The sequence below is a fragment of the Pelophylax lessonae genome (assembly GCF_965119305.1).
Source record: "Pelophylax lessonae genome assembly, chromosome: 7".
Taxonomy (NCBI): domain Eukaryota; kingdom Metazoa; phylum Chordata; class Amphibia; order Anura; family Ranidae; genus Pelophylax; species Pelophylax lessonae.
In genome coordinates this window covers 207,806,623-207,832,326 of record NC_138774.1, presented here as the reverse complement: position 1 = coordinate 207,832,326, position 25,704 = coordinate 207,806,623, and the positions used below count along the sequence as shown (strand labels likewise).

At 43.8% G+C, this 25,704-nt stretch overlaps 2 protein-coding genes across 2 annotated transcripts in view; one reads left to right on the top strand and one right to left on the bottom strand.

Moving 5' to 3' along the window:
• The window catches only part of PQBP1 (polyglutamine binding protein 1), a 408,542-nt gene that overhangs the window by 288,391 nt on the left and 94,447 nt on the right, over positions 1 to 25,704 (bottom strand). The gene's annotated exons all lie outside the window — the stretch shown is intronic.
• HDAC6 (histone deacetylase 6) overlaps positions 1 to 25,704 on the top strand; it is an 86,230-nt gene that overhangs the window by 5,832 nt on the left and 54,694 nt on the right. Inside the window, exons 2-7 of the mRNA XM_082263410.1 lie at positions 2,310 to 2,412; positions 16,063 to 16,185; positions 16,946 to 17,031; positions 23,811 to 23,895; positions 25,227 to 25,267; positions 25,364 to 25,460. Coding sequence (XP_082119536.1) covers positions 2,347 to 2,412; positions 16,063 to 16,185; positions 16,946 to 17,031; positions 23,811 to 23,895; positions 25,227 to 25,267; positions 25,364 to 25,460 — 498 coding nt within the window. The 5' untranslated portion in view covers positions 2,310 to 2,346. The remainder of the gene's footprint in view (positions 1 to 2,309; positions 2,413 to 16,062; positions 16,186 to 16,945; positions 17,032 to 23,810; positions 23,896 to 25,226; positions 25,268 to 25,363; positions 25,461 to 25,704) is intronic.

Below are 25,704 nucleotides of genomic sequence, written 5' to 3'. Positions count from 1 at the left end.
ATGTAAAAGCCACCCTAGCGGCTGTTCAGCCTCTGGATTGCTTTTACAGGCAGTAGGAGGGGGCCTCCTGCCACTCTTCAGGTCCTTTCTCTCCCATGTGATAAGGAAGCCAGATTGACATAGAGCTGGCTGTGGATTGGATGGTCCCTGGCCATCTTTATGACCCTGGGGAGGCCAGAAGTGATGCCATTAAGTAATTTCTGGCTCTGGCAGATGTAAACACTAACAGTTTTTTTTCCTGGAAAGCAGAGATCAGTAGTAACTGATTTTATTTAACAGAGTGCTTGGTAGGGACATGGTAGACTAATGGGACCCCATAAAAAGATCAGAGACCCTGCCACAGAGACTAGTGGACCCCAGAAAAGATCAGAGACCGTGCCACAGAGACTGGAGGACCCCATAAAAGATCAGTGACTCTGCCACAGAGACTAAAGGACCCCAGAAAAGATCAGAGATCCTGCCACAGAGACTAGAGGACCCTAGAAAAGATCAGTGACTCTGACACGAAGACTGGAGGACCACAGAATAGATCAGAGACCCTGCCACAGGAACTAGAGGGCCCCAGAAAAGATCAGAGACCCTGCCACAGGAACTAGAGGGCCCCAGAAAAGATCAGAGACCCTGCCACAGGGACTAGAGGGCCCTAGAAAAGATCAGAGACCCTGCCACAGGGACTAGAGGGCCCCAGAAAAGATCAGAGACCCTGCCACAGGGACTAGAGGGCCCCAGAAAAGATCAGAGACCCTGCCACAGGGACTAGAGGGCCCCAGAAAAGATCAGAGACCCTGCCACAGGGACTAGAGGGCCCCAGAAAAGATCAGAGACCCTGCCACAGGGACTAGAGGGCCCCAGAAAAGATCAGAGACCCTGCCACAGGGACTAGAGGGCCCCAAAAAAGATCAGAGACCCTGCCACAGAGACTAGAGGACTTCAGAGATGATCAGAGACCCTGCCACAGGGACTAGAGGGCCCCAGAAAAGATCAGTGACCCTGCCACAGGGACTAGAGGACCCCAGAAAGATCAAAGACCCTGCATCAGGGACTAGAGGACCCCATAAAGATCAGAGACCCTCCACAGGGACTAGAGGACCCCAGAAAAGATCAGAGTCTAGAGGACCCCAGAAAAGATCAGTGACTCTGCCACAGAGACTAGAGGACCCCAGAAAAGATCAGTGACTCTGCCACAGAGACTAGAGGACCCCAGAAAAGATCAGTGACTCTGACACGAAGACTGGAGGACCCCAGAATAGATCAAAGACCCTGCCACAGGGACTAGAGGGCCCCAGAACAGATCAGGAACCCTGCCACAGGGACTAGAGGGCTCCAGAAAATATCAGAGACCCTGCCACATAGACTAAAGGGCCACAGAAAAGATCAGCGACCCTGCCACAAAGACTGGCGGACCCCAGAAAAGATCAGAGACCCTGCCACAGGGCCTAGAGGGCCCCAGAAAAGATCAGGAACCCTGCCACAGGGACTAGAGGGCTCCAGAAAATATCAGAGACCCTGCCACATAGACTAAAGGGCCACAGAAAAGATCAGCGACCCTGCCACAAAGACTGGCGGACCCCAGAAAAGATCAGAGACCCTGCCACAGGGCCTAGAGGGCCCCAGAAAAGATCAGAGACCCTGCCACACAGACTAGAGGACCCCAAAAAAGATCAGAGACCCTGCCACAGGGACTGGAGGACCCCAGAAAGATCAGAGACCCTCCACAGGGACTAGAGGACCTCAGAAAAGATCAGAGACCCTGCCACACAGACTAGAGGACCCCAAAAAAGATCAGAGACCCTGCCACAGGGACTGGAGGACCCCAGAAAAGATCAGAGACCCTGCCACAGAGACTAGAGGACCCCAAAAAAGATTAGTTACCATGCCACAGAGACTAGAGGACTCCCGGAAAGATCAGAGACCCTGCCACAGGGACTGGAGGGCCCCAAAAAAGATCAAAGACTTTGCCACAAAGCCTAGAGGGGTACAGATCTGTCCTGCACCTGTCCCTCAGACTTTACACATGTTCCCATTATCAGAAAGGGGAGGGGGGTTCATAGGCAGCCATGTGCATTGTGTGATATGCTCTAGTGAACACATAGTAGAATATTATGCTGGACCTAATGCTTCGTTGACCACAGGGACTAATCCCAGCATGCACTGGGGCTGGACTTTGATAATCAACTGATCTGGCTGTTTTGGCACTTACATAATTCTTTCTTGTTGGCTCAGTCTGTGGTTGAGGGGGAAACTGTCCAACATTAACAGTATAACTTGGAATATAGTGAATAATTATTTGAATTTAATCAAATACACAGATCTTGAATGAAGACCTGATTGATTACCTTGAAGAAAATGGCGTCTCCCCAGGAGAGAAAGTCTCCAGGCATTCGAGGCAAGTCCCCTGCGATCACTACCACGGTAGGTCCAACTTTATTGTGCTCACTTATCTGCTGTGAAATTACAGCACTTTGGGTGTTGAGGAACTGCAAGGTTTAGCATGCACTGACAGCAAGCTTTTTCCAGAGCTTGGTGGGACTTTTAGTTCTTCGGCAGGTGAAACGTTTTTTGGCTTGTAGTAGAACATAATGGCAGTATTTTTTCCTGGATAAGGTGGAAACAGGCCAATAAGACTGTTCATATGAAAGATATTTTGTAGGCGAACCTTCACTGAAAGATCAATATGTAGAACCCAATTTTTATATATATATATATATATATATATATATATATATATATACATACATACACACACACACACACTCACTGACTTTATTAGGTTCATTTGCTTAACACAAATTGCTAATCAGCCAATCACATGGCAGCAACTCAATGCATTTAGGCATCTAGACATGGTAAAGACAACTTGCTGAAGTTCAAACTGAGCATCAGAATGGGGAAGAATGGGGATTTAAGTGACTTTGAACGTGGCATGATTGTCGGTGCCAGACGGGCTGGTCTGAGTATTTCATGAACTGCTGATCTGCTGGGATTTTCACTCACAGCCATCTCTAGGGTTTACAGAGAATGGTCCGAAAATATCCAGTGAGTGGCAGTTATGTGGAGAGAAATGCATTGTTGATGTCAGAGAAGAATGGGCAGACTGGTTTGAGATGATAGAAAGGCAACAGTAACTCAAATAAGCACTCGTTACAACCAAGGTATGCAGAATACCATCGCTGAAAGCACAACACATCAAACCTTGAAACAGATGGGCACACTTGGTGCCACTCCTGTCAGCTAAGAAAAGGAACCTGAGGCTACAATTCACACAGGCTTACCAAAATTGGACAATAGAAAGTTGGAAAAAGTTGCCTGGTCTGATGAGTCTCGATTTCAGCTGCGACATTCAGATGGTAGGGTCAGAATTTGGTGTAAACAACATGAAAGCATGGATCCATCCTGCATTGTATTCAAGGCTGGTTCAGGCTGGTGGTTTAATGATGTGGGGGATATATTCTAGGCACACTTTGGGCCCTTTAGTACCAATTGAGCATTGTTTAAACACCACGGCCAGTATTGTTGCGGACCATGTCCATCCCTTTATGACTACAGTGTACCCATCTTCTGATGGCTCCTTCCAGCAGGATTAGACATATGCCGGTTTTCGGTAATTCGATATATCGCGGTATTGCATAGCCACAGTATTGTTATTGTGGCATTTTTAAAATACAGAGTTTCTCTGCTCCTGGGTCTGACTTGTGAATTGATACATTTCAGTGAGCTGGATGACTCATTCACTCACACAGCTAATGCCTTTCAGCATTAAGCCCCCGTTCACACTGGGGCGACCTGTGAGGCGACCTGGTCGCCTCACAGGTCGCCGCAGGTCGCCTCCCATAGGGAAGCTGCGGACCCGTTCTGATAGGAGCGACACAAGTCGCTCCGACTCAGAAAAAGGGTCCGGAGCTTCTTTGGGGCGACCAGGAGGCGACCGCCATAGACTTCAATGTTACGAAGTCCGTGGCGGCCGCTCCGAGGTAGCGGCGCGCTGCTCGCACCGCGACCTCGGAGGTCGCGGTGCGAAGTAGCGTCGCCCCAGTGTGAATGGGGGCTAAGTCTCCCAGTAACTATAAACAAAAATGATTACATTGTATCTTTTCCTTCCCTCTGCCAGGGAGAAAGGAAGTTTAACCTCTTAAAGACTGGACCTTTTTCTGACACTTGTTGCTTGCAAGTTAAAATCAGTTTTTTTTTTTGCTAGAAAAGTACTTAGAACCCCAAACATTTTATATATTTTTTTTAGCAGAGACCCTACAGAAAAAAATGGCGATTGTTGTAATATTTTATGTCACACTGTATTTGCGCAGCAGTCTTTCAAACGCAATTAATAGACTTTAATGAATAAAAAAAAAAAAAAAAACGTAACAGTAAAATTATCCCAATTTTTTTTTTGTTACACAGAGAATCGTGAGAGAATCGTGATCTTTATTCCAAGCTAAAAAATCGTGATTCTCATTTTGGCCAGAATCGTGCAGCTCTAATATATACATATACACACACACGCATAGCAGCCCACATTACATTATTATATAGCCATCAAGCAGTGTCTGGCCTACCTGGTGATGACTGGTCCTGGCGCTCTGATCCGATGGCCTGGTCTTTAAAAGGGGCAAATCCTTGCGATCCAGAAGTAGTTAAACCTGCAGGAGGAACGGTGTTTTTATCTATTAATGACTTTACTATTGCTTTAGGCCTGGTTCACATGTATGCGGGTTGGTGGTTCACATGTATGCGGGTTGGCGGCCCACATTTGCACAGGCATAGCAGCCCATTGATTTGAACGGGCTGCTATGCCCTCATTTTCCGCAGAAAAAAGGTGCATGCATCATTTTTTTAAAATTCAGTGGCCTTGAAATCCATCCTGCTTTTGCACCATGCGACTAACCTGCAGTTCCTGCTCTGGCAAGCTTTCTGCATTTTTTGTATACGTGGGCACGGCATTTAAAAACAGTTTGCGTGTGCAGCAACGGCAGGTAAGTCGCATGGTGCAAAAGAAGGATGGATTTCATAGCCACTGCATTTTTTTAAATTCTGCATGCACCTTTTTTCAGCTGAAAACGCAGGCATAGCAGCTCAAGCCCATTCACATCAATGGGCTGCTATGCCTGTGCAAATGTGGGCCCCCAACCCGCATACATGTGAACCAGGCCTAAAGCAATAGTAAAGTCATTAATAGATAAAAACACCGGTCCTCCTGCAGGTTTAACCAATTAATGACTTTACTATTGCTTTAGGCCCACATTTGCACAGGCATAGCAGCCCATTGATGTGAATGGGCTTGAGCTGCTATGCCTGCGTTTTCAGCTGAAAAAAGGTGCATGCAGAATTTAAAAAAATGCAGTGGCTATGAAATCCATCCTTCTTTTGCACCATGCGACTTACCTGCCGTTGCTGCACACGCAAACTGTTTTTAAATGCCGTGCCCACGTATACAAAAAATGCAGAAAGCTTGCCAGAGCAGGAACTGCAGGTTAGTCGCATGGTGCAAAAGCAGGATGGATTTCAAGGCCACTGAATTTTAAAAAAATGCTACATGCACCTTTTTTCTGCGGAAAATGAGGCATAGCAGCCCGTTCAAATCAATGGGCTGCTATGCCTGTGCAAATGTGGGCCGCCAACCCGCATACATGTGAACCGCCAACCCGCATACATGTGAACCAGGCCTAAAGCAATAGTAAAGTAATTTATAAACACCTCCTCCTTCAGGTTTAACCACTTCTTGACCACAAGGATTTGCCCTCTTAATGACCAGGCCATCGGATCGGAGCCGAGCGCCAGGACCAGTTATCACCAGTTAGGCCAGACACTGCTTGATGCAGAAGTTAGCCCATTGGATTAGATATTAGGTATTAAGGTACCTCATCCCTAGACAAATTCGAAAAGGTAGCAAAGTGTGGGGCCAGGATGGGATTTTAAGGGTACCGTTATATAACTAATAAGAGAGATGTATCTACAAGAATAACTAAAAAGTATATAATTTTATTATATCACATAGAATGAGAGAAATACAAATACAAGGACATTACTGTTACAAGATAACATGAAACATCATCATAGTAGCAACAGAATTAATAAAATATCGTCAGAGATAATTTCCTTGAGATTGTGGACAGGACTCGTCAGAGGTCACAGTCAGTCTGGAGGTGCCAGACCTGGTGTGTGTCCCTCTAGTCGGTCCAAATACCACTACCCGACATGTTTCGCGGTAATACCGCTTCTTCAGGGGTACAAGGGATGTAACTTGATAAAAAGCCACTAAAGAATGACAAAAAAAGATACATGATTATCATACATATATAAAAGCATGTGTACATATACATGTTCGTTTTGCTGTTTCGAATATCGGTATGTGTCAAGTATGGAGCAGTTGGCGATAAGCCCCTCCTACTTCTGACACTAATACGTCATTTATTCGATCACATGGTAGACATTTTACTTACATGAGTATACAAGAAGAGTGATCTACACTGGCATGTAGGCCAAGGCATATATGTGATACTTCCAGTGGTGGAACTGATGGTTAATGGCAAACGGAGCATAGGCGTCGGTCACCAAAAATTGTCCCCCGGGCGGGCAAGGATGACCAATTGGCAAAAAAGCCTAGACAGTGGAAGATATAGAGAATGCTGGTATATAGAGTATTGTATTCATTTAAAGGCTGCAGAAATATATACTGCAGATTATATTGGTCACATTATTCAGATCATTAAATATGAATAGAAATTGGTGTTTGAAAAATTTAGAGATATAAATTGAAACACCTCCAATCTTTATAGATAGGAGGGGAGTGAGGGGGGGGGGGGGGAAATGCTCACCAAAAATGACATCAATAGAGTATATGAAAACCTACCAGACTCTATGCCAGGGCTTGTGTGATGGTCAGACGATGGAGAAAAGGTAGAAAGAATATGCGATCAGAGAGGCACAGAAATGATATCGCAAATCAAGCGAGACATCACATCTCAGTCTCCAATTCAGCCAGTACCGCTCTGTAATATGTTCAAAAAAGAAGAAGGTAGCAAATAAGCAAAAAGGGGGGCTTGAACAGGCTAGTTCTAAATATGCTCTTAGTCCATACATGGTCACAGAATGCTCAGTAAGTGCAGCTTAATGCCCATACCTAAACTCCAAGGGGGAGGGTACGTGGCTGTATTCAGAATGTGCAAGGTAAAAAAGATAGTAGATGATAAAGAGGCTGAAGCGTTATTACCGTTTAATGATCCATATGTCGGAGCTCCATCGTCTGCACACTAGCTGGCTACCGTACCTGTCTTAAATAGATCATCAACTCCGCCGTCACACACAGGCGACGCGCGCCTCGGTGACGTCACGGAGTCAGATGTACAACAGCGCACGCGCGTCGGTAGACGCGGCGCACAGCTGTCAAAGACACAGAGGGCCGTCCCTCCGTAGGTTGCCACGCAACCTGGGACGCCAAGGAGCATCACTGAACTGGTGCAGATGGAATGGCGTAAGGAAACGGATTACTCCGTGTAGACAAAGGGACTGTGTGTAATCAATACACATCAAGAACCTCTGTACATCTCCTGCCCGCCCGTGGGACATCACAGATAACCGAAATAGCCCGCGCCGAACGGTCCACGCCGCCAATGGAAGATCAGATGCCTAAATTGGAATGCATACCAATGTGTACATGGTTACATATATATATACAAGATTATTTGCACATATCAATACAAGAATGTTACTTTTCCATTTGTTAACACATTGTGTAGCCACCCACAACGTAATAGCAAAAACACCTATATTAATTGAAACCTGCCATTAGCCGCCTGTCTATGGAAATACCTCTCAACAGAAAAAAACGACTATGGCCGACAAAGTAAGTACCCTGAGGGGTTGGTGTATGAGAAAAAGCCATGAAGAAAAGAAAAAAAAGGATGGGGAAAGGGGGGAGGGGGGAGGGAAGGGGGAGGGGAGAGAAAGAGGGAAAACACAATAGAGGAGCAAGAATCTAATAGAGTAAAAAAGACAATAATATGGATCCAACGAAAAAAGGGGGGGGGGGCATCAAATAGGTTCTATATACTATGGTTTATAAAAAAGCTTTGAAAGTATGCATTTCGTTGAGACCCGGGGGATCGAGAGCATTAAGTCTCTCGATCCAGAGAGTCTCGGCCTGTAAGATCCGTTTGTCCCAGTCACCCCCTCTTGGGTCTGGGTGTATGACTTCAAGGACTTGAAATGATACCACAGTATTATTAAATTTATGGTGTAGACCAATATGTCTGGTCACTGGTGTTAAAATTTTACCATTGCCAGAACAGTAGATATGGTCCCGTATCCGGAGACCAAATTCACGGATGGTTTTGCCTACGTAAAAGGCCTTGCATTTGCATGTCATTAAATAAATGACGCCTTGCGTAGTGCAGTCAGTATATGTCCGTAATCTGTGTCTATCCCCATTTTAACACCAGTGACCAGACATATTGGTCTACACCATAAATTTAATAATACTGTGGTATCATTTCAAGTCCTTGAAGTCATACACCCAGACCCAAGAGGGAGTGACTGGGACAAACGGATCTTACAGGCCGAGACTCGCTGGATCGAGAGACTTAATGCTCTCAATCCCCCGGGTCTCAACGAAATGCATACTTTCAAAGCTTTTTTATAAACCATAGTATATAGAACCTATTTGATGCCCCCCCTTTTTTTGTTGGATCCATATTATTGTCTTTTTTACTCTATTAGATTCTTGCTCCTCTATTGTGTTTTCCCTCTTTCTCTCCCCTCCCCCTTCCCTTCCCCCTCCCCCCCTTCCCCATCCTTTTTTTTCTTTTCTTCATGGCTTTTTCTCATACACCAACCCCTCAGGGTACTTACTTTGTCGGCCATAGTCGTTTTTTTTCTGTTGAGAGGTATTTCCATAGACAGGCGGCTAATGGCAGGTTTCAATTAATATAGGTGTTTTTGCTATTACGTTGTGGGTGGCTACACAATGTGTTAACAAATGGAAAAGTAACATTCTTGTATTGATATGTGCAAATAATCTTGTATATATATATGTAACCATGTACACATTGGTATGCATTCCAATTTAGGCATCTGATCTTCCATTGGCGGCGTGGACCGTTCGGCGCGGGCTATTTCGGTTATCTGTGATGTCCCACGGGCGGGCAGGAGATGTACAGAGGTTCTTGATGTGTATTGATTACACACAGTCCCTTTGTCTACACGGAGTAATCCGTTTCCTTACGCCATTCCATCTGCACCCGTTCAGTGATGCTCCTTGGCGTCCCAGGTTGCGTGGCAACCTACGGAGGGACGGCCCTCTGTGTCTTTGACAGCTGTGCGCCGCGTCTACCGACGCGCGTGCGCTGTTGTACATCTGACTCCGTGATGTCACCGAGGCGCGCGTCGCCTGTGTGTGACGGCGGAGTTGATGATCTATTTAAGACAGGTACGGTAGCCAGCTAGTGTGCAGACGATGGAGCTCCGACATATGGATCATTAAACGGTAATAACGCTTCAGCCTCTTTATCATCTACTATCTTTTTTACCTTGCACATTCTGAATACAGCCACGTACCCTCCCCCTTGGAGTTTAGGTATGGGCATTAAGCTGCACTTACTGAGCATTCTGTGACCATGTATGGACTCAGAGCATATTTAGAACTAGCCTGTTCAAGCCCCCCTTTTTGCTTATTTGCTACCTTCTTCTTTTTTGAACATATTACAGAGCGGTACTGGCTGAATTGGAGACTGAGATGTGATGTCTCGCTTGATTTGCGATATCATTTCTGTGCCTCTCTGATCGCATATTCTTTCTACCTTTTCTCCATCGTCTGACCATCACACAAGCCCTGGCATAGAGTCTGGTAGGTTTTCATATACTCTATTGATGTCATTTTTGGTGAGCATTTCCCCCCCCCCCCCCTCACTCCCCTCCTATCTATAAAGATTGGAGGTGTTTCAATTTATATCTCTAAATTTTTCAAACACCAATTTCTATTCATATTTAATGATCTGAATAATGTGACCAATATAATCTGCAGTATATATTTCTGCAGCCTTTAAATGAATACAATACTCTATATACCAGCATTCTCTATATCTTCCACTGTCTAGGCTTTTTTGCCAATTGGTCATCCTTGCCCGCCCGGGGGACAATTTTTGGTGACCGACGCCTATGCTCCGTTTGCCATTAACCATCAGTTCCACCACTGGAAGTATCACATATATGCCTTGGCCTACATGCCAGTGTAGATCACTCTTCTTGTATACTCATGTAAGTAAAATGTCTACCATGTGATCGAATAAATGACGTATTAGTGTCAGAAGTAGGAGGGGCTTATCGCCAACTGCTCCATACTTGACACATACCGATATTCGAAACAGCAAAACGAACATGTATATGTACACATGCTTTTATATATGTATGATAATCATGTATCTTTTTTTGTCATTCTTTAGTGGCTTTTTATCAAGTTACATCCCTTGTACCCCTGAAGAAGCGGTATTACCGCGAAACATGTCGGGTAGTGGTATTTGGACCGACTAGAGGGACACACACCAGGTCTGGCACCTCCAGACTGACTGTGACCTCTGACGAGTCCTGTCCACAATCTCAAGGAAATTATCTCTGACGATATTTTATTAATTCTGTTGCTACTATGATGATGTTTCATGTTATCTTGTAACAGTAATGTCCTTGTATTTGTATTTGTATTTTTCTCATTCTATGTGATATAATAAAATTATATACTTTTTAGTTATTCTTGTAGATACATCTCTCTTATTGGTTATATAACGGTACCCTTAAAATCCCATCCTGGCCCCACACTTTGCTACCTTTTCGAATCAGACACTGCTTGATGACCTATTTTAGGCCTGGTTCACAGAGTCTGTACTGACTGACTATATAATAATGTGCATAAGTGAACCAAAGCCCCTAAATTCAGCAATGAAATTGAAGTGAGGTGGAAATTTAATAATTTAAATTTAATAATAGAATACCATGATAATACCGTATACCGTGGCAAAACCTTAATCAATTAATCGCAGCATGAAAATCTGATACCGTCACAAGCCTAAGCAGGATAATGCACCATGTCACAAAGCTCAAATCATCTCACCACTGGTTTCTTCAACATGACAATGAGATCACTGTACTCCAATGGCCTCCACAGTCATCAGATCTCAATCCAATAGAGCACCTTTGGGATGAGGTGGAACGGGCAGCAGACAAATCTGCAGTAACTACGTGATGCTATCATGTCAGTATGGACCAAAACCTCTTAAGGAATATTTTCAACACCTTGTTGAATCTATGCCATGAAGAATGAAGATAGTTCTGAAGGCAAAAGGGGGGTCCAACCCGGTACTAACAAGGTGTACCAAATAAAGTTGCTGGTGAGTGTATATATATATATACACACACTGTATGTGTATGTATGTATGTATGTATGTATGTACTGTATATATATATATATATATATATATATATATATATATATATATATATATAATTCATTGCAACCACTATTTCTGTGCATTTCCTCTATTAGTGGCCTGCTTTCTATATTATATGGCTCTGTTATGTATTTTTGCAAATGAACAAGCTTTTTGGTGGATAAAATTGTTACTGTTAATGCAGAGCGGCAGCTCCGCAGACCTGGCAAGATTAAATTGATTGTAAAGTCTCTTTAAGTCTCTTGAAGGGGGCTACTGCACACAGAAGATTTTTTTTTATCTTAATGAAATGCATGACACAGGAGGTAATCGGGGAAAATCTTCCAATACCTATTAGCCAGTGAAACTTCCCAAAATTGTGATGGACCAGTAGGATTCTGAGATTGGAACATTAACCAAGGAAACAGCAAAGATTCTCACACCATTTTAATGGCACAGGAAACTGGCATTTGTGGTGTGTGTCACATTGACTAAGCAGATTGACCTGTTTTGGGTCTATCTGTGCCACTCGTACCAGTTTCAGAATGAAATAGAAACTGCTGCAGGATCTGCCCTCTTGTTAATTTACAAAGGGATTGAGACCATTGTTGGTATATAGAACTGTTGCAGATCCCTGCCCAGTTGGACCTTGTGTATGTGATGTAGCTGGCAGCAGACAGCTCACCTCCCTTCCTCTTGTCATTTGAGCAGAGCTTGCAAAGTGACCAGCCCTCCTTCTCCCTCCCCAGCAGTCAACTCAGGGGGAGGGGGGCAGAAGAATCTGGGCCACGCAGCCCCAGCTGTACTGTTTTGTGCCTTGTCTATCATAGACAAAACATAGAAGAGAGAACTAATTACTCCCAATCAACAAAGAGTTTGGAAGAGTGGCGCAAGCTTTATGCTTGTGCCATCCTTTGTTAATTCCCCCATGAGAGTTTGATCATGCTGGTAACACTTGAAAAAAGAATGTGTATAAAAATCCCTAGCACACCTTAGGATAGTAACAATAGAAAAACAGATATTGGGGTGCTAAATATTCTCTAAGGGGTTCACTTCGATCAACTCCTGAATAACCAATGACTAGCATATGTTAACCACTTGCCGACCGCCGCACGACTATCTACGTCGGCGGTCAGCCCCTCACAGGCAAACTAACGTAGGGCTACGTTGCTTGCTTGTGAGGGTCTAGGGAGCGAGCGCGCGCCGCCGGAGGCGCGCTCCCGCGTGGTCACGGACCCCCCCGCGCGTGTGCCCAGTGGACCCGATGTCCGCCGGCCACTCGGCGATCGGCGGGGGAGAGGGAGAATGTCAGGCAGCTTGTGTAAACAAGCGACCTGTCATTCTCCTCGCTGTAAAGACACTGATCACATGGATCTACTATGTAGATCCGTTGATCAGTGTCCTTACAGCTCAAGCCACAGCCAATCACAGTAGAAAGCACGCCCCTAGGGACACACACAGCCCCTCCCTCCCAAATAAAGTTAACCCCTTCACTACCAGTGTATTTTTACAGTAACAGTGCATATATATATAGCACTGATTACTGTAGAAATGTCACTGGTAACCCCAAAAGTGTCAAAAATGTCAGTCAAGGGTCCAATCTGTCCGCCGCAATGTCGCAGTACCGCAAAAAAAATCGTAGATCGCCGCCATTACGCGTTAAAAAAAAAAACAACAAAAATGACAAAAATCTTTCCCTTTGTTAGTAAACGCAATAACTTTTGCGCAAACCAATCAAAATACGCTTTTTGCGATTTTTTTTTACCAAACATAGGTAGCATAAAACAAATTGGCCGAAAATGTTAAAAAATTTAGATTTTTACATTTTTTTGGGGGGGAATTTCATATACAAAAATGTGAAAAATATTGCTATTTTTGCAAAATTGACGCTCTTTTTTTGTTTATAGCGTGTGATCAAAAAATCGCACAGGTGATCAAATACCACCAAAAGAAAGCTCTGTTTTGGGAAAAAAAGGACGCCAAATTCGTTTAGGTACAGCGTCGCACGACCGCGCAATTGTCCGTTAAAGTCACGCAGTGCCGAATCGCAAAATACCCCCTGGTCGGAATGGGGGTAAAATCTTCCGGGGCTTAAGGCTACATTCACACCTGAGCGTAGCGTTTTTCGCGCGTTTTTTACCGCGATTTTACCGCGATTTTTGCGGCGTTTTTTACCGCGATTTTACCGCGATTTTTACCGCGATTTTTGTGCAGGCGTTTTTAGATTGAATGGAGATCAATGGAAAACGCCTGTAATCTGCCCAAAAAGAAGCTCATGTACTTTTTTGAGCGTTGGGCGTTTTGTATACAGCGTCAAAACGCTCAGATGTGAACAGGGGCCATTGAAATGAATAGGATTTGTCTTGTTGGGCGTTTTGAGAGCTGATCCTAGAGCAGAAAAACGCCCCAAAAACGCCCCAAAACACCTAGATGTGAACGGAGCCTTAGTGGTTAAAGTGATTGTAAAGTCTTGTGTTTTTTTATTTTTTTTAAATAACAAACATGTTATGCTTACCTCCTCTGTGCAGTTGGTTTTGCATAGAGCAGCCCGGATCTTCCTCTTCTCAGGATCCTCTTCTGTGTTCCTGGCCCCTCCATCCAGCAGCTTGCTATGGGGGTACCCGAGCCAAGCCACAGCTCCCTGTGTCCATTCAGACACGGAGCTGCCGTTCGGCCCCGCTCCCTCTCTCTCCTGATTGGCTAACTGACCTAGACGGGTGCCAGTGGCCAATCAAGAGGAAGAGTCCTGGGCGGCCAAGGGACTCGTGGACATTGCTGGACAGAGATGGGGCTCAGGTAAGTATTAGGGGGTGCTGGGGAGGCTGCCACACACAGAAGGCTTTTTATCTTAATGCATAGAATGCATTAAGATAATAAACCTTCTGACTTTACAACTCCTTTAAAGTATATGTGCGTTTAGTGTAAAGAGTCAAAACACAGCAGCTAACAGATTGCTGCTAAATCATCAATACAAATGCTTAGAAAAGAACACGGGTCACAAACTCAGCAGATACTAATGATGGGGATGCATCAGTATATAAACATAGTAGGGTAAAGGAGCAGGTTACTTTATAGGCACACAAGTAGGCAGGAAAGAAGACCAACAGTTCAGAGTTTCTCCCTTCCTCAGGTAAAACCTAATCCCCTCCATCAATATATAAACATAGATATGGATGTATCCATGTCATTTGTGTCTGATAATAGGCTTTTAGCCACAGTCTTTTCTATGCATTTGTAACTAGGATTTAGCAGCGTCCTGCTATTCTGTCTTTTTAAAATTAATGTGCATATATTAAATGGTGTCCAAGTCCTGCCTCCTTTTTGGACAATGGTAACACTTGAAATGGGCTGAGATGTATAGACACCGCTAAGTGTCGGCACTGTATGCATGTATTCATTTTCTTTTTCTGACCGGTGTACTTTAATCTGTAGACAGATATCCCCTTATGGACATATCCAGAAAGAACGTATTTCCAGATCAGGGAGGAGGGGCTAATGAAGTAAACTACACTTAAAGTGTTACGAAACCCACAACAGTAAAATCAGTGTGTATATGCAGTAAAGCATGCTTCTTATACTCACTGTGGAACCTAAGTGGTTAATCCTCTGCAGTGTGTAAAAAAACCGTTTAAACCTGTCTTCTCTGATCCTCCCCTTCTTCTGCAGTCAACAATATACCTCCTGATAGTACCAAGCTTGGAGACAAGCTGCACATGCTCAGTTTGTTGTGTATTGCTAGAGAGTTTTTTTTTTTTCTTGGGAGAGTGCATGTGATCAGCACAGGGCCAATCAGCGTTGTCCAAACAGAGGTTCCTGCGTCCTCATAGGACAATCAGGAGAGAATGAAAACTCCTCTTACAAGCTTTAACCCTACAACGACAGAAGTCACAAGACTGCTATATACTGCTGATGGGAAAAGGTATTTAGTAGTTTATATTTACTAAAATAATTGCAATTCTGTGTACTGTGGGAGACCAGATATAGTGAATACAGGCTCCTGGGTTTAGTAATATTTTAAGGCCCCTTACACATAGGGAGTCCGCCAGGCAGACTCTGTTTTTCTCAGCGGGGTTCGATCCGCCGATCCCCTGCTGAACAGGCGGATGGCAGCTGTGTGCAGAGACACAGCTGTCAGGTCCCGCTGTTCTCTATGGGGGAATCGGATGGGAACGGACCGTCTGTCCCAATCCGATCCGCTGGACGGATAGAAAATAGGGTTTTCATCCGTCCAGATTTGACGGATCAGATCAGATGTCAGAGGACATGTCTCCAGTGACATCTGATGCCCCATAGAGATGCATGGGGCGTCCGTTCAGATCCGCCAAAAAAACTGACAGGTGGATCTGAACGGTCCGCCCGTGTGAAAGGGGCCTAACTGTGCTGCCCATGCAGACATCTGCTTCTTCATAGTGTTGTCACCCGTGCACCCCGTGACCCTTCTCTGTGCAGTTCTGGGTATCTGTGGAGATATTGCCTGTGACTGGACGTATGCAGAGCATGGTGGGTACAGGAAGAAGGAGATGGAATAGGCAGGTTTCTAGATCGGGAGTCTCAAGGAAAAACCGCAGTGTTCATTTAAATGCAAGTTTGTTACTTCTGTTATAGCTATTGCTGTCTTAGGATAAAAAAAATGTTACCAATGTCTACCTTATAGAAAAAGCCTGGGAAGAAAAGCACCTCCCCTCAATGTCCTCCAACGCTGCAGGAAGTGAAGAAGAGAGGCTACCGCACGCGAAAGACACCGGAAAGGGACATTTGTGATCAATTAGATGGGCTGGTAAGAAGATTAAATAACACTAGTAAATTGATTTTATCGTATCAAGGAGAGATCAGTATTTTTTGTATCTTGTCAGGCAACTGGTCATACATTGCAAGAAGCTAAAAAAAAAGAAAGGAAAGGCTTATTCACACTAGTTGTGTTGCCCAGTGCAATCTAAATTCAAAAACAAGGCAAAACGCCTTATGGCTTCAGTTCACCCCATTGGGTTTTGTGCTAAAAATAAGACCCGTTTACGTTCATCATGTTCTGACGTGCAGTAACGCAGTGCAACATGCTGCAGCGCAGAACAACATTAGAAAGTGAGAGGAAAAAAAGAAAGTATTATTATGTGTGTGAATGGACCCTAAGCCCTAAAAACAAAATTATAGCTCTCAATGCTGATTGGTTGTAAAAGGGGAGCAACTATGCTACTGCAGTTGTAGAGCAGCTGTATCGTCCATTTTGTGGATGTTCACATTGTTTTTTCTTATATAGCGAAATTGTTAGACTTTCAAATAACCTCTTTTACATACATCTACCGTAAGGGTTTGACAAAGGTTTCGATTGTTACCCACGCTATAAAAAAAAATAAAAATCTTTGGCTGGACTTGGGCTTTACCTTTATGTCGATGTACGCAACATTTATAGAGCATATTTGGCAGAAGAGCAATGCTTGTAGTAAAGAAGGAATACTAGATGTGTTAGACTTGTTTTAGTGTCCAAAGTGTCAAAACTCTTTAAATTAGTACATTTTGATGTGTTTTTTTTTCTCTTGTAGCGCCTGGGCAGAGATTCACCTGCAGTAGGGACTGGCCTTGTGTATGATGACCGAATGACTCTGCCATACTGCCTTTGGGATGACAAGTAATGCATTAGATAGAAGTGTTCTCTTACTGCCAACTGTCTTTGTTTTCTCAGATTTTTATGGGAAAGTTATGTCTTGTTTAAGGCATAATGCCCAATTCACTATGCTACAGTGCATTTAATGGGTTATTTTCAGCCAGATGAGTGGTATCAGCAGCTCTCAATGGTAGCTGTTGAAAACAATGGTCTGTATGGAAAATCATGATGGTTAAAATTCAGTGAATTGAGTCTGATGTTTATTATTGGCACCTTTCAAAACATTTTTAGCCTCTAGTCACATATATGCGAATTGGATGGGTTTTGAACCCCATCCGATTTGCATGGCATGTGAACCGGCAGCATTTTCTATGGAGCCTGTTCATATATATGCAGTGGAGTAGCAGTGCAAATTTGCTGCGAATTTCAAGAGTCCTTTTTTTTTAGCACTCCGGTGCGGTTCAGATGCAAATTCCAGGCTCATTGCTTTCTATGGGAATGCATCTGAATTACACATCTGGTCAGTTTTGAACACAAATTTGAAAAAAAAAAAACAGCGTGGGGTTCCTTCCAATCCATACCAGGCCCTTAGGTCTGGCCTTAGGCCCCAAAACCCCTCTTCATGTTTAGGCATGTAAACTGGTATGGTTCAGGTAGGGGAAGGGGGGGGGGGGGGGGCGCTCGCTCACAGACCTAAGGGTTTGATATAGATTTCAGGGGAAGGGGACCCCACGCCATTTTTTATGTTACATTTTGTTTGGCTTGGCATTTTAAAATGTTTATTGCTGGCAATGTTTTTTCTTTACATTAAACTGTTAACTGGGAACCCCACTGACAGCTAATGAGTCATCCGTTGTTAATGATGTGGCGGCTGGCTTCCAGGCCCGTTCCTTAAAGAGGTTGTAAACCCCACAATTTTTATTTTTTTTTCAACCTGCAAGAGAAACACATAATGAGCTAGTATGCATCACATACTAGCTCATTATGAAATACTTACCTCAGAACGAGCCCCCGCCGTGCCGCCCGCTTACCTCTATAACGGGCGACATGTCCAGTCGCCCGTCTTCCGGGATCGCAGCATCCGGCCATCTGATTGGCCGGAGCCGCGGTGACGTCACTCCCGCGAACGTGCGCGGGAGCCAAATTGAATGGTTGGTACAAGGCTATGCCGAACCAGCCCAAAATCCCTTCCCCACTGAATTCATGAAAGAAACAACTATAGGTGTCCCTGGGGAATTTGAGTGGAAGGGCTGGAGATGGTAAGTGTAGTAATGAAAGGTATAGAAAGGAATATATAAAATTTCAACATTTATTTATTTATATTAAAATTCAACAAAATACAAGAAATAACATATTTAGACTTTAAAATAACATTCCATATACATATCCTGATAGGGATAATACATTAGGGGTTCATGAAGCAGGGAAGTGTATCCTCCAACATGTTTCGGAATTTTTGTTCATCTAATTCCTTCTTCAGGGAAGTTTATATACACATAACCGTGCATTCACCACCTGTGTATCTACGGATGTATAGAATGTAAGCAATATTATTTAGAACAAATACATGAGCATAGAGGCAAACAATATATCTCATCATCCATGAGGGATCCCCAAGTCCCATAAGGGTAGGGAATACCCATAATAGGTATGTGTCTGTATACACAAGTATATCCTTAAGAGTAAACAGTAACTATGAAGATATCAACTTACCCCTAGAGGGAGTATGGAGCAAAAAGCATCCTTTTAGTTGTCTCCTCACAGAAGGTATACTGCAAACGTGGCTGTTTGTATGGCAAAGGATACCTTATATTCATGCAGTCTGACTGTGCAGCTCTGTAGTTTGAATGTGCAACAAGTATATGGACTTGAGAGAATACAAGTCCCTCCACACGTTGTCAGGGTATTAATGTTAGTACCGGCGGTTCACTCAAATCCCCAATGGCCATATGCACATTGTGTTCACGAGGAGCACATAGGGCGGATGAGTCCACACCTATCAAAATGCACAAGTGGGGGAAGAAAATATTTAGCCATAATGACTGATTTCCCATATATAAAAGTGTGATTAGGAAAGGGGAATTCAAAATCCACATACCTTGTCAGAAATCCTATGTGAAATGCAGATAACCGATCTCTCTGTGGTGACCCAAAGGTACTGAGTCCCACTAAGCTTGAAGCATTTATATGCTCCACCTGAGAGTTCTTACCTGAATTAGGAGGAATGTATACACCTGGTTGGATGATGAGGGGCGGGTAAAGAGCAGGTGGGTGGTTCTGAGCTAGTTGTCCCCATATGTTGGATTTCAAGTTTTCCTTTTATTAGGTGTCTCCACTGATGGTATATTATCCCTCTCTATCCTACCATTCCAAGCAGGAAGGGAGATCGAGAAGAAGAGGAAGGGCGTGGGTGACATCCAGGGCTGCGCTCCCCCGGTCTACGCGGCGGCGTCCGGCGTCACATGACCGCCGGCGCGTTGATGCGCAGCTCTCGCGAGATGATCGATGGATCTCGCAGACGGGGTGTCAGTGAAGGATACATGGCGTCCAGAGGCGCCATGATACCGACACCTCCCCCGTATCGCTGCGCAAACTACAGGCCCCAGCATGCATTGCAGGGGCCTGGGCGTGCCGTGGAACACCAATGGGAACAGGCCAAAGCGAGGAGGGAAGGCCGTATCAAGTGACATTTCAGCATAGCTGGTATGCCGTGGAGCATAAAAAGAAAAAGGAGATAAAGACACATAAACAGCATGAATAATGCAAATGCATAGGGCTGCACAGTGAGCTGCATGAGAGGTACAGATTGTCCAATCATACCCATACGTGAGATAGGGATCCCTAATGATTGATGAGCAGACAGAGGCCCCTCTGCAGTGATATAAATAATATTAGATTTAATACATAAAGTAACAATATTGCATAATATTACATAATTAACGATTTCTTTGATTTCCACATTGTAACTGAGAACATCTTAGGCATATAATGCGACCATTTAAGCATGTATGATCATACAAATACATAAGCAGAGACATTTCATGAAAAATATATATTTTTATATATTTGATGACAAAACAAAAAACGAGAAATGGAAATAGGGAAGCAGAGATGGATACGAGAGAAGAGAATGTGTATTGGGATTCAAATATCTTTAGTATTATTATATTTTATTTGACAGAATCTGGGTGTTACTCCAGAGAATTAGTATATTTTCCCGCACATCTCTATTCCCAACCATTACAAGAGTTAAAGATTCCATTCAACATTTTCCCACACACACCCCCTCCCCCCTCTCTCCCCTTTCCATCCATAAAAGGGGCTAGAGATCCCATTCAAAACCCCCTGAACTAAAGCCAGGGAGAAACGGCTTAAAATTAAAGGCTTCATTCAATCCCGGTGGAGAAGTGGCATTTAGGTCCGAAATCCAACGAAGCTTGCGCTGGAGGAGAAACTTGTTAAGATCTCCTCCGCGGGAGCTGGGGTGGATTCGATCCAAAGCCAAGAATTTTATATGTGGAATGTTGGCACCGTGTACCAAAGCTGAGTGTCTACCTAGCGGTACTTCTGGATCTTTCTTTTTAATACTTGCTATGTGTTGGCCAATACGTTTGCCAAATTTTTTGGATAGTTTTGCCAATATAATAGCAGCCGCAATCACAAGACAGTAGATATACGACTGCCATAGTCTGGCAGTTCACATAATGTTTTGGACGAAAGTTTTTACCATTAGGCAGTATAACATTTTTCTTGGTGTTAATATATCGACATTGGGCACATGACCCACAGGGGAATGTGCCCAAATGTGTACAGGGGTCCTTCCTTGACCGGCCCTTGTATTCACTACTAACAAGGGCATCCGACAAGGAAGGAGCTCGTTTAAATGTTATCTGCGGTGTTTCTGAGATAAAGGGACTGATCGACGAATCAGACATTAACACATGCCAGTACTTTTTTAAGATCTTTCTAACCTTATGGTGTCCTCGGGAGTATTTTGTTATAACTCTCGTAGTGGTATCACTTGAGTCTTCAGCTTCTTTTTTGTTTTTGTATGAAAGAAGATCCCGACGGGATTGAGTTTTTGCCTTTTTAAAAGCTCGTTTCAAACATTTTGGGGTATATCCCCTTGCTGATAGTCTTTTCTGTATGATTTTAGCCTCTACCTCAAACGCCTCCTCTGTGGTACATATTCGTCTAGCCCTCAAGTATTGAGAATATGGGATGGAGTCTACTAACGGCTTAGGGTGCGAGCTCGAGGCATGCAAGATAGTATTGCCTGAGGTTGATTTTCTAAAGAGCTCACAGTGTAGCATGTCATTATCCCCCCTGACTATCCTGAGATCAAGGAAAGTCACTGAGGAGGTGCTATGCTCAACCGTGAATTTTAGATTTAAATCATTACAATTGATGTAATCCATACACTCCAAAAGAAGGGAAGGAGGTCCATCCCATATCATAAGAATGTCATCGATGTAGCGGTACCACATAGGTATGTGGTCCGCATACATCGTGAATTCTTCAGATAGGAAGAGATTTCGCTCCCACTCCCCCAGGTACAGGTTGGCGTATGCTGGAGCACAGCAAGTGCCCATGGCAACGCCCTGTACCTGGAGGTAGTGGGAGCCAGCAAAACAAAAGACATTATGTCTTAGGATAAAGTCCAAGGCAGATAGAATGAAATTTTGAAATATTCCATCAATCTCATTGGTTCTCATCATGGCCTTCCGGATAGCTGCCAGTCCCAGGGAATGGGGTATTGAGCTATAGAGTGATTCCACATCTATAGTAACTAAACTAGCATTTGGTGGTATGTGAATATTTTCTAGAATGCGTAGCATATGGATTGTATCTTGGATGTATGATGGGAGGTCAGCTACCATGGGCCTAAGATGTTGGTCAATGAGCTTGCTGAGATTTTCGGTAATTGCCCCATTTCCTGATATAATGGGTCTTCCTGTAGGGTCTGATATGCTTTTATGGACTTTTGGGAGGGCATAGAAGGTGGGGATGCATGGGTGAGTGGTTCTCACGAAATCCCAAGTTGTTTTTGGGATGACGTTGTTATAGTATGCTTCATCTACAAGATTGTAGAAATCCTTATTGAATCTCTCGATTATAGTTTTGTTTATGGGACGGTACCACTCGGTGTTTTTTAAAATGCGAAGGCACATGTTGGTGTATTGGCTGTTATCCATGAGGACAACATTGCCACCCTTGTCGGATGGCTTTATTGTCAACTCATGGTTGTTACGTAAATTATACAGGGCTTTTTTCTCCTCCATGGTGATGTTACTTTGGACTTCTATATCGTCCATTCTCAGGGCTTTGATCTCTCTTGTGGTAAGTTTTAGAAAGGAAGCTACAGCCTGGTTAGAGCTGGGTGACGGGTAGATGTTAGATGACTTTTTTAGAAGTTTTTGTTCAGACGACATTGGAGGCGCTGGAGGGTCGGGATCCTCTACCTGGGATAACAGCATTTCAATATCAAGGCGGTCAATTAAATCTAGAGGTTCATTCTCCTCGAGGAGAGCCTCTAAATTGGTCAGAGCTTGTCGTTCTTTTAGGGTGTGTGTAGTGTCACAGTTTTTTTTGGAATACATACTTTTTAACAAGAGTTTACGGGTGAAGAGGTGTATATCTTTTATGGTCTCAAATTTGTCGAGACTGGCGTCTGGGCGTGCGCGGGAGCCAACGGTCATGGCACGGGCCTCTGAAGGAACGGCACCAGTGGCCGTTCCTTCAGAGCGCATGCGCCAGTGACGTAACTGGCTGCATATAAGGTAAATATCTCCTAAACGGTACATGTTTAGGAGATATTTACAGTACCTATAGGTAAAGCCTTATCATAGGCTTACCTATAGGTAAAAGTGTCAGAGGAGGGTTTACTTCCTCTTTAACAACCAGCTAATGTTGAAGACAGCAGTGGCTGGTGGCTCCAAAAAAAATCATATCTGAACCATATCAAAATCACCGCTGAACAGCTGCTTTGGAAATTCACAGTGAAATTTGCAAAGGACATGAGTGAACCTAGCCTTAAAGTGGATGTAAACCCCATTCATGAAATTTGGGCACATATATCTGAAGTGTTAACTTATCTCTCTCCTAATTCCCGTGTCTTTCTGCTGCTCAGTTCCTCTGTTATCAGAATGATAACTTCTCCGATAAATTCTCTGACACGGGAGATAAAAGCAGCTGGAAATTAGTGTCGGGGAGGTAAAACTTAGAGACAGATAAGCCGAGAGCTGGTCTATTCACAGCATGTTTCTTCCTTCCGTTGCCTATGTGGAGGGGGGTGTGTCTTTCCTCCAATCAGCTGTCACACAGTGTATGCCAAGACTCTATACCCAGTGCTGGAACAGGAAGAAACATTATGATACAATGTTCACTTTCTAAACAGTGTAGAAAGCTGAAGACAGCAGATATACAAATAAAACTTATATAGGGAGATTGTTTTATCTCTGAGTATAATCTGAGGCTGTTCACTTCACTGGGTGTATGTGAGGGTTAACATCAAATTAAAGGTTTAGGAGAAGGGAACAATTTGATCTTAACAGGGAGCATTTTCCTCCTCCAGCATTCCTAACTCCTTCTGAATACCTCCAGATAGTTGATAAGGAGCAGTGCTATTCCCAGCATTATAGAATCATAATCCCGTCACTGCCCTTTAGTGGCTGTATACCATAGACATACAGTATATGAACAGTATTTTAGTTATGGGTGGAGGTGATTGTTCCCATCTGGTTACTCAACATTGTCAGGTAAAAGTGCCTCTTCAGAGTTGACATTGCTTTGTTTTTGTTCAGATTCCCAGAGTGTCCTGCACGAATCTTGGCAATTAAAGAGAAGATGGAGCAGTATGGTCTGCTGGATCGCTGTGTTAAAGTACCTGTAAGTGTTGCAAGACTTGTGAATTCCTGGCTAAGGAGATTAATGCTGATGAAAGTGAAGGATTCTGGTATAATTGAAAGCTGTATATTGTTTTAAAATAAGTTGTGGAAATGGCTTAATATACAGGAGAACAGCCTTCATGTACGTAACAACAAGTGCATGCACAAACTACGAGTCAGTGGGGTTTCATGAACTGGTAAAGCATGAGATGATGGGGGATTCTTGGGCTGATTTTCTGGTGTGTCTCAGAGGCAACTACACCTGCCCTAAATTCAAAGTGAATCTGTACTTTTCCAACACAAGGTAATGCAACAGGTTCACTTTTATTTAGCCCCTCATATACAGTACTTACCTTCTTTGCTCCCCTGTTGCTCCATTAGGCATCCAGAAATTTACTTCAGCTCCTTGCACTAAATAGATCGGTGGGGGATTGAAGGAAAGGTATTAGAGATGGGCTCGGGCGTGTTCTAGATCCCACCTGCCCGATCCTGCCAGGAAGCCGACCCTGCACACGGCCAATCACAGGCAGTGAAACATTTCCCGATCTGTGCAGCTGCGGACCAGAAAATGTGTCACTGCCTGTGATTAGCTGTGTGCAGGGTCGGCTTCCTGGTGGGATCAGGCAGGTGGGATCCCGAACACACCTGAGCCCATTCCTAGTAAGTATATGCGGGGGGGGGGGGGGGGGGGGAATTAAAGCATACCTCATACTTTACCCTAAATGAGCGAAGCACACGTTTGTGTTAAAGCGACACTTACTTTAACAAGGAAAAACAGCTGCTGACAGGTAACAAATGGTGGCCGCCCCTAGGGATTTCCCCATAAACCTGCAGCATTCATTACCTTTACTTTACTAATGCCAATGCATTCCTGCCAGGAAAAGCTCCAACACTTCTTTATAGTGTCAAAGCTTATATGCCCTCTACGTTCCTAATGGCCCCATCACTATTGGGCAGACTCATTGGTCAGTAGGAATATGTGTCGGCCAAGCCTGCAGTTTATACCTATAAGCAACTTTTTTTTTTTTCTTCCTAAAGTGACAATCGTTTCTAAACCCCAAAACAGAAACTTAAAAAAATGCAGATTACCAGTCCTTAAATATGATGTTTGCATCAGTTATTTCTCACTCCTGATGATCAAATTTATCAGGGAAAAGGCATGTGCTATGTGCTGTTAGGGGAAGGGGAAGTTAAATGACCCTTTATAGGCAAAGTAAGGGGAGACTTTCCTGAAATTAAAGTAACCAGAACTGTTAATTAACTGATGTTTTGGCAGTGAAAGGGTGAATATGGTATTGCTTGTGTTGATGACGTGACTCTGTTTTACAACAGGCTAGAGAAGCGTCGGATGCAGATCTCCTGCTTGTTCACAGGTATGAGGCCTCTGAGATGGACACAAATGTCTTCCTGCTACCCGTTGAAACAATAGAGGTTGTAATTGGTTTGTGTTTTCTCGCTGTTCTCTTTAGTTCGGACTTTGTAGAGTTAATGAAGTCCACTCAGGAAATGACCGAGGAAAAACTCAGAGAGCTGTCAGATCGCTATGACTCTGTTTTCCTGCACCCTGTAAGTAAAGTCTTCTTTCAAGAAAATCCATCTATCTATTAGAGCTGCACGAATGGATAATCGTTAAAAAATCATAATCTCGATTCACCCCCCCTCACGATCTTAAAGTCGTTGTAAACCAACTTTAAAGACTTTTACCTATAGGTAAGCCTATATTAAAGCTTACCTATAGGTGCTATAAATATTTCCTAAACATGCACCGTTTAGGAGATATTTACAGTGCATGCAGCCGATGACATCATCG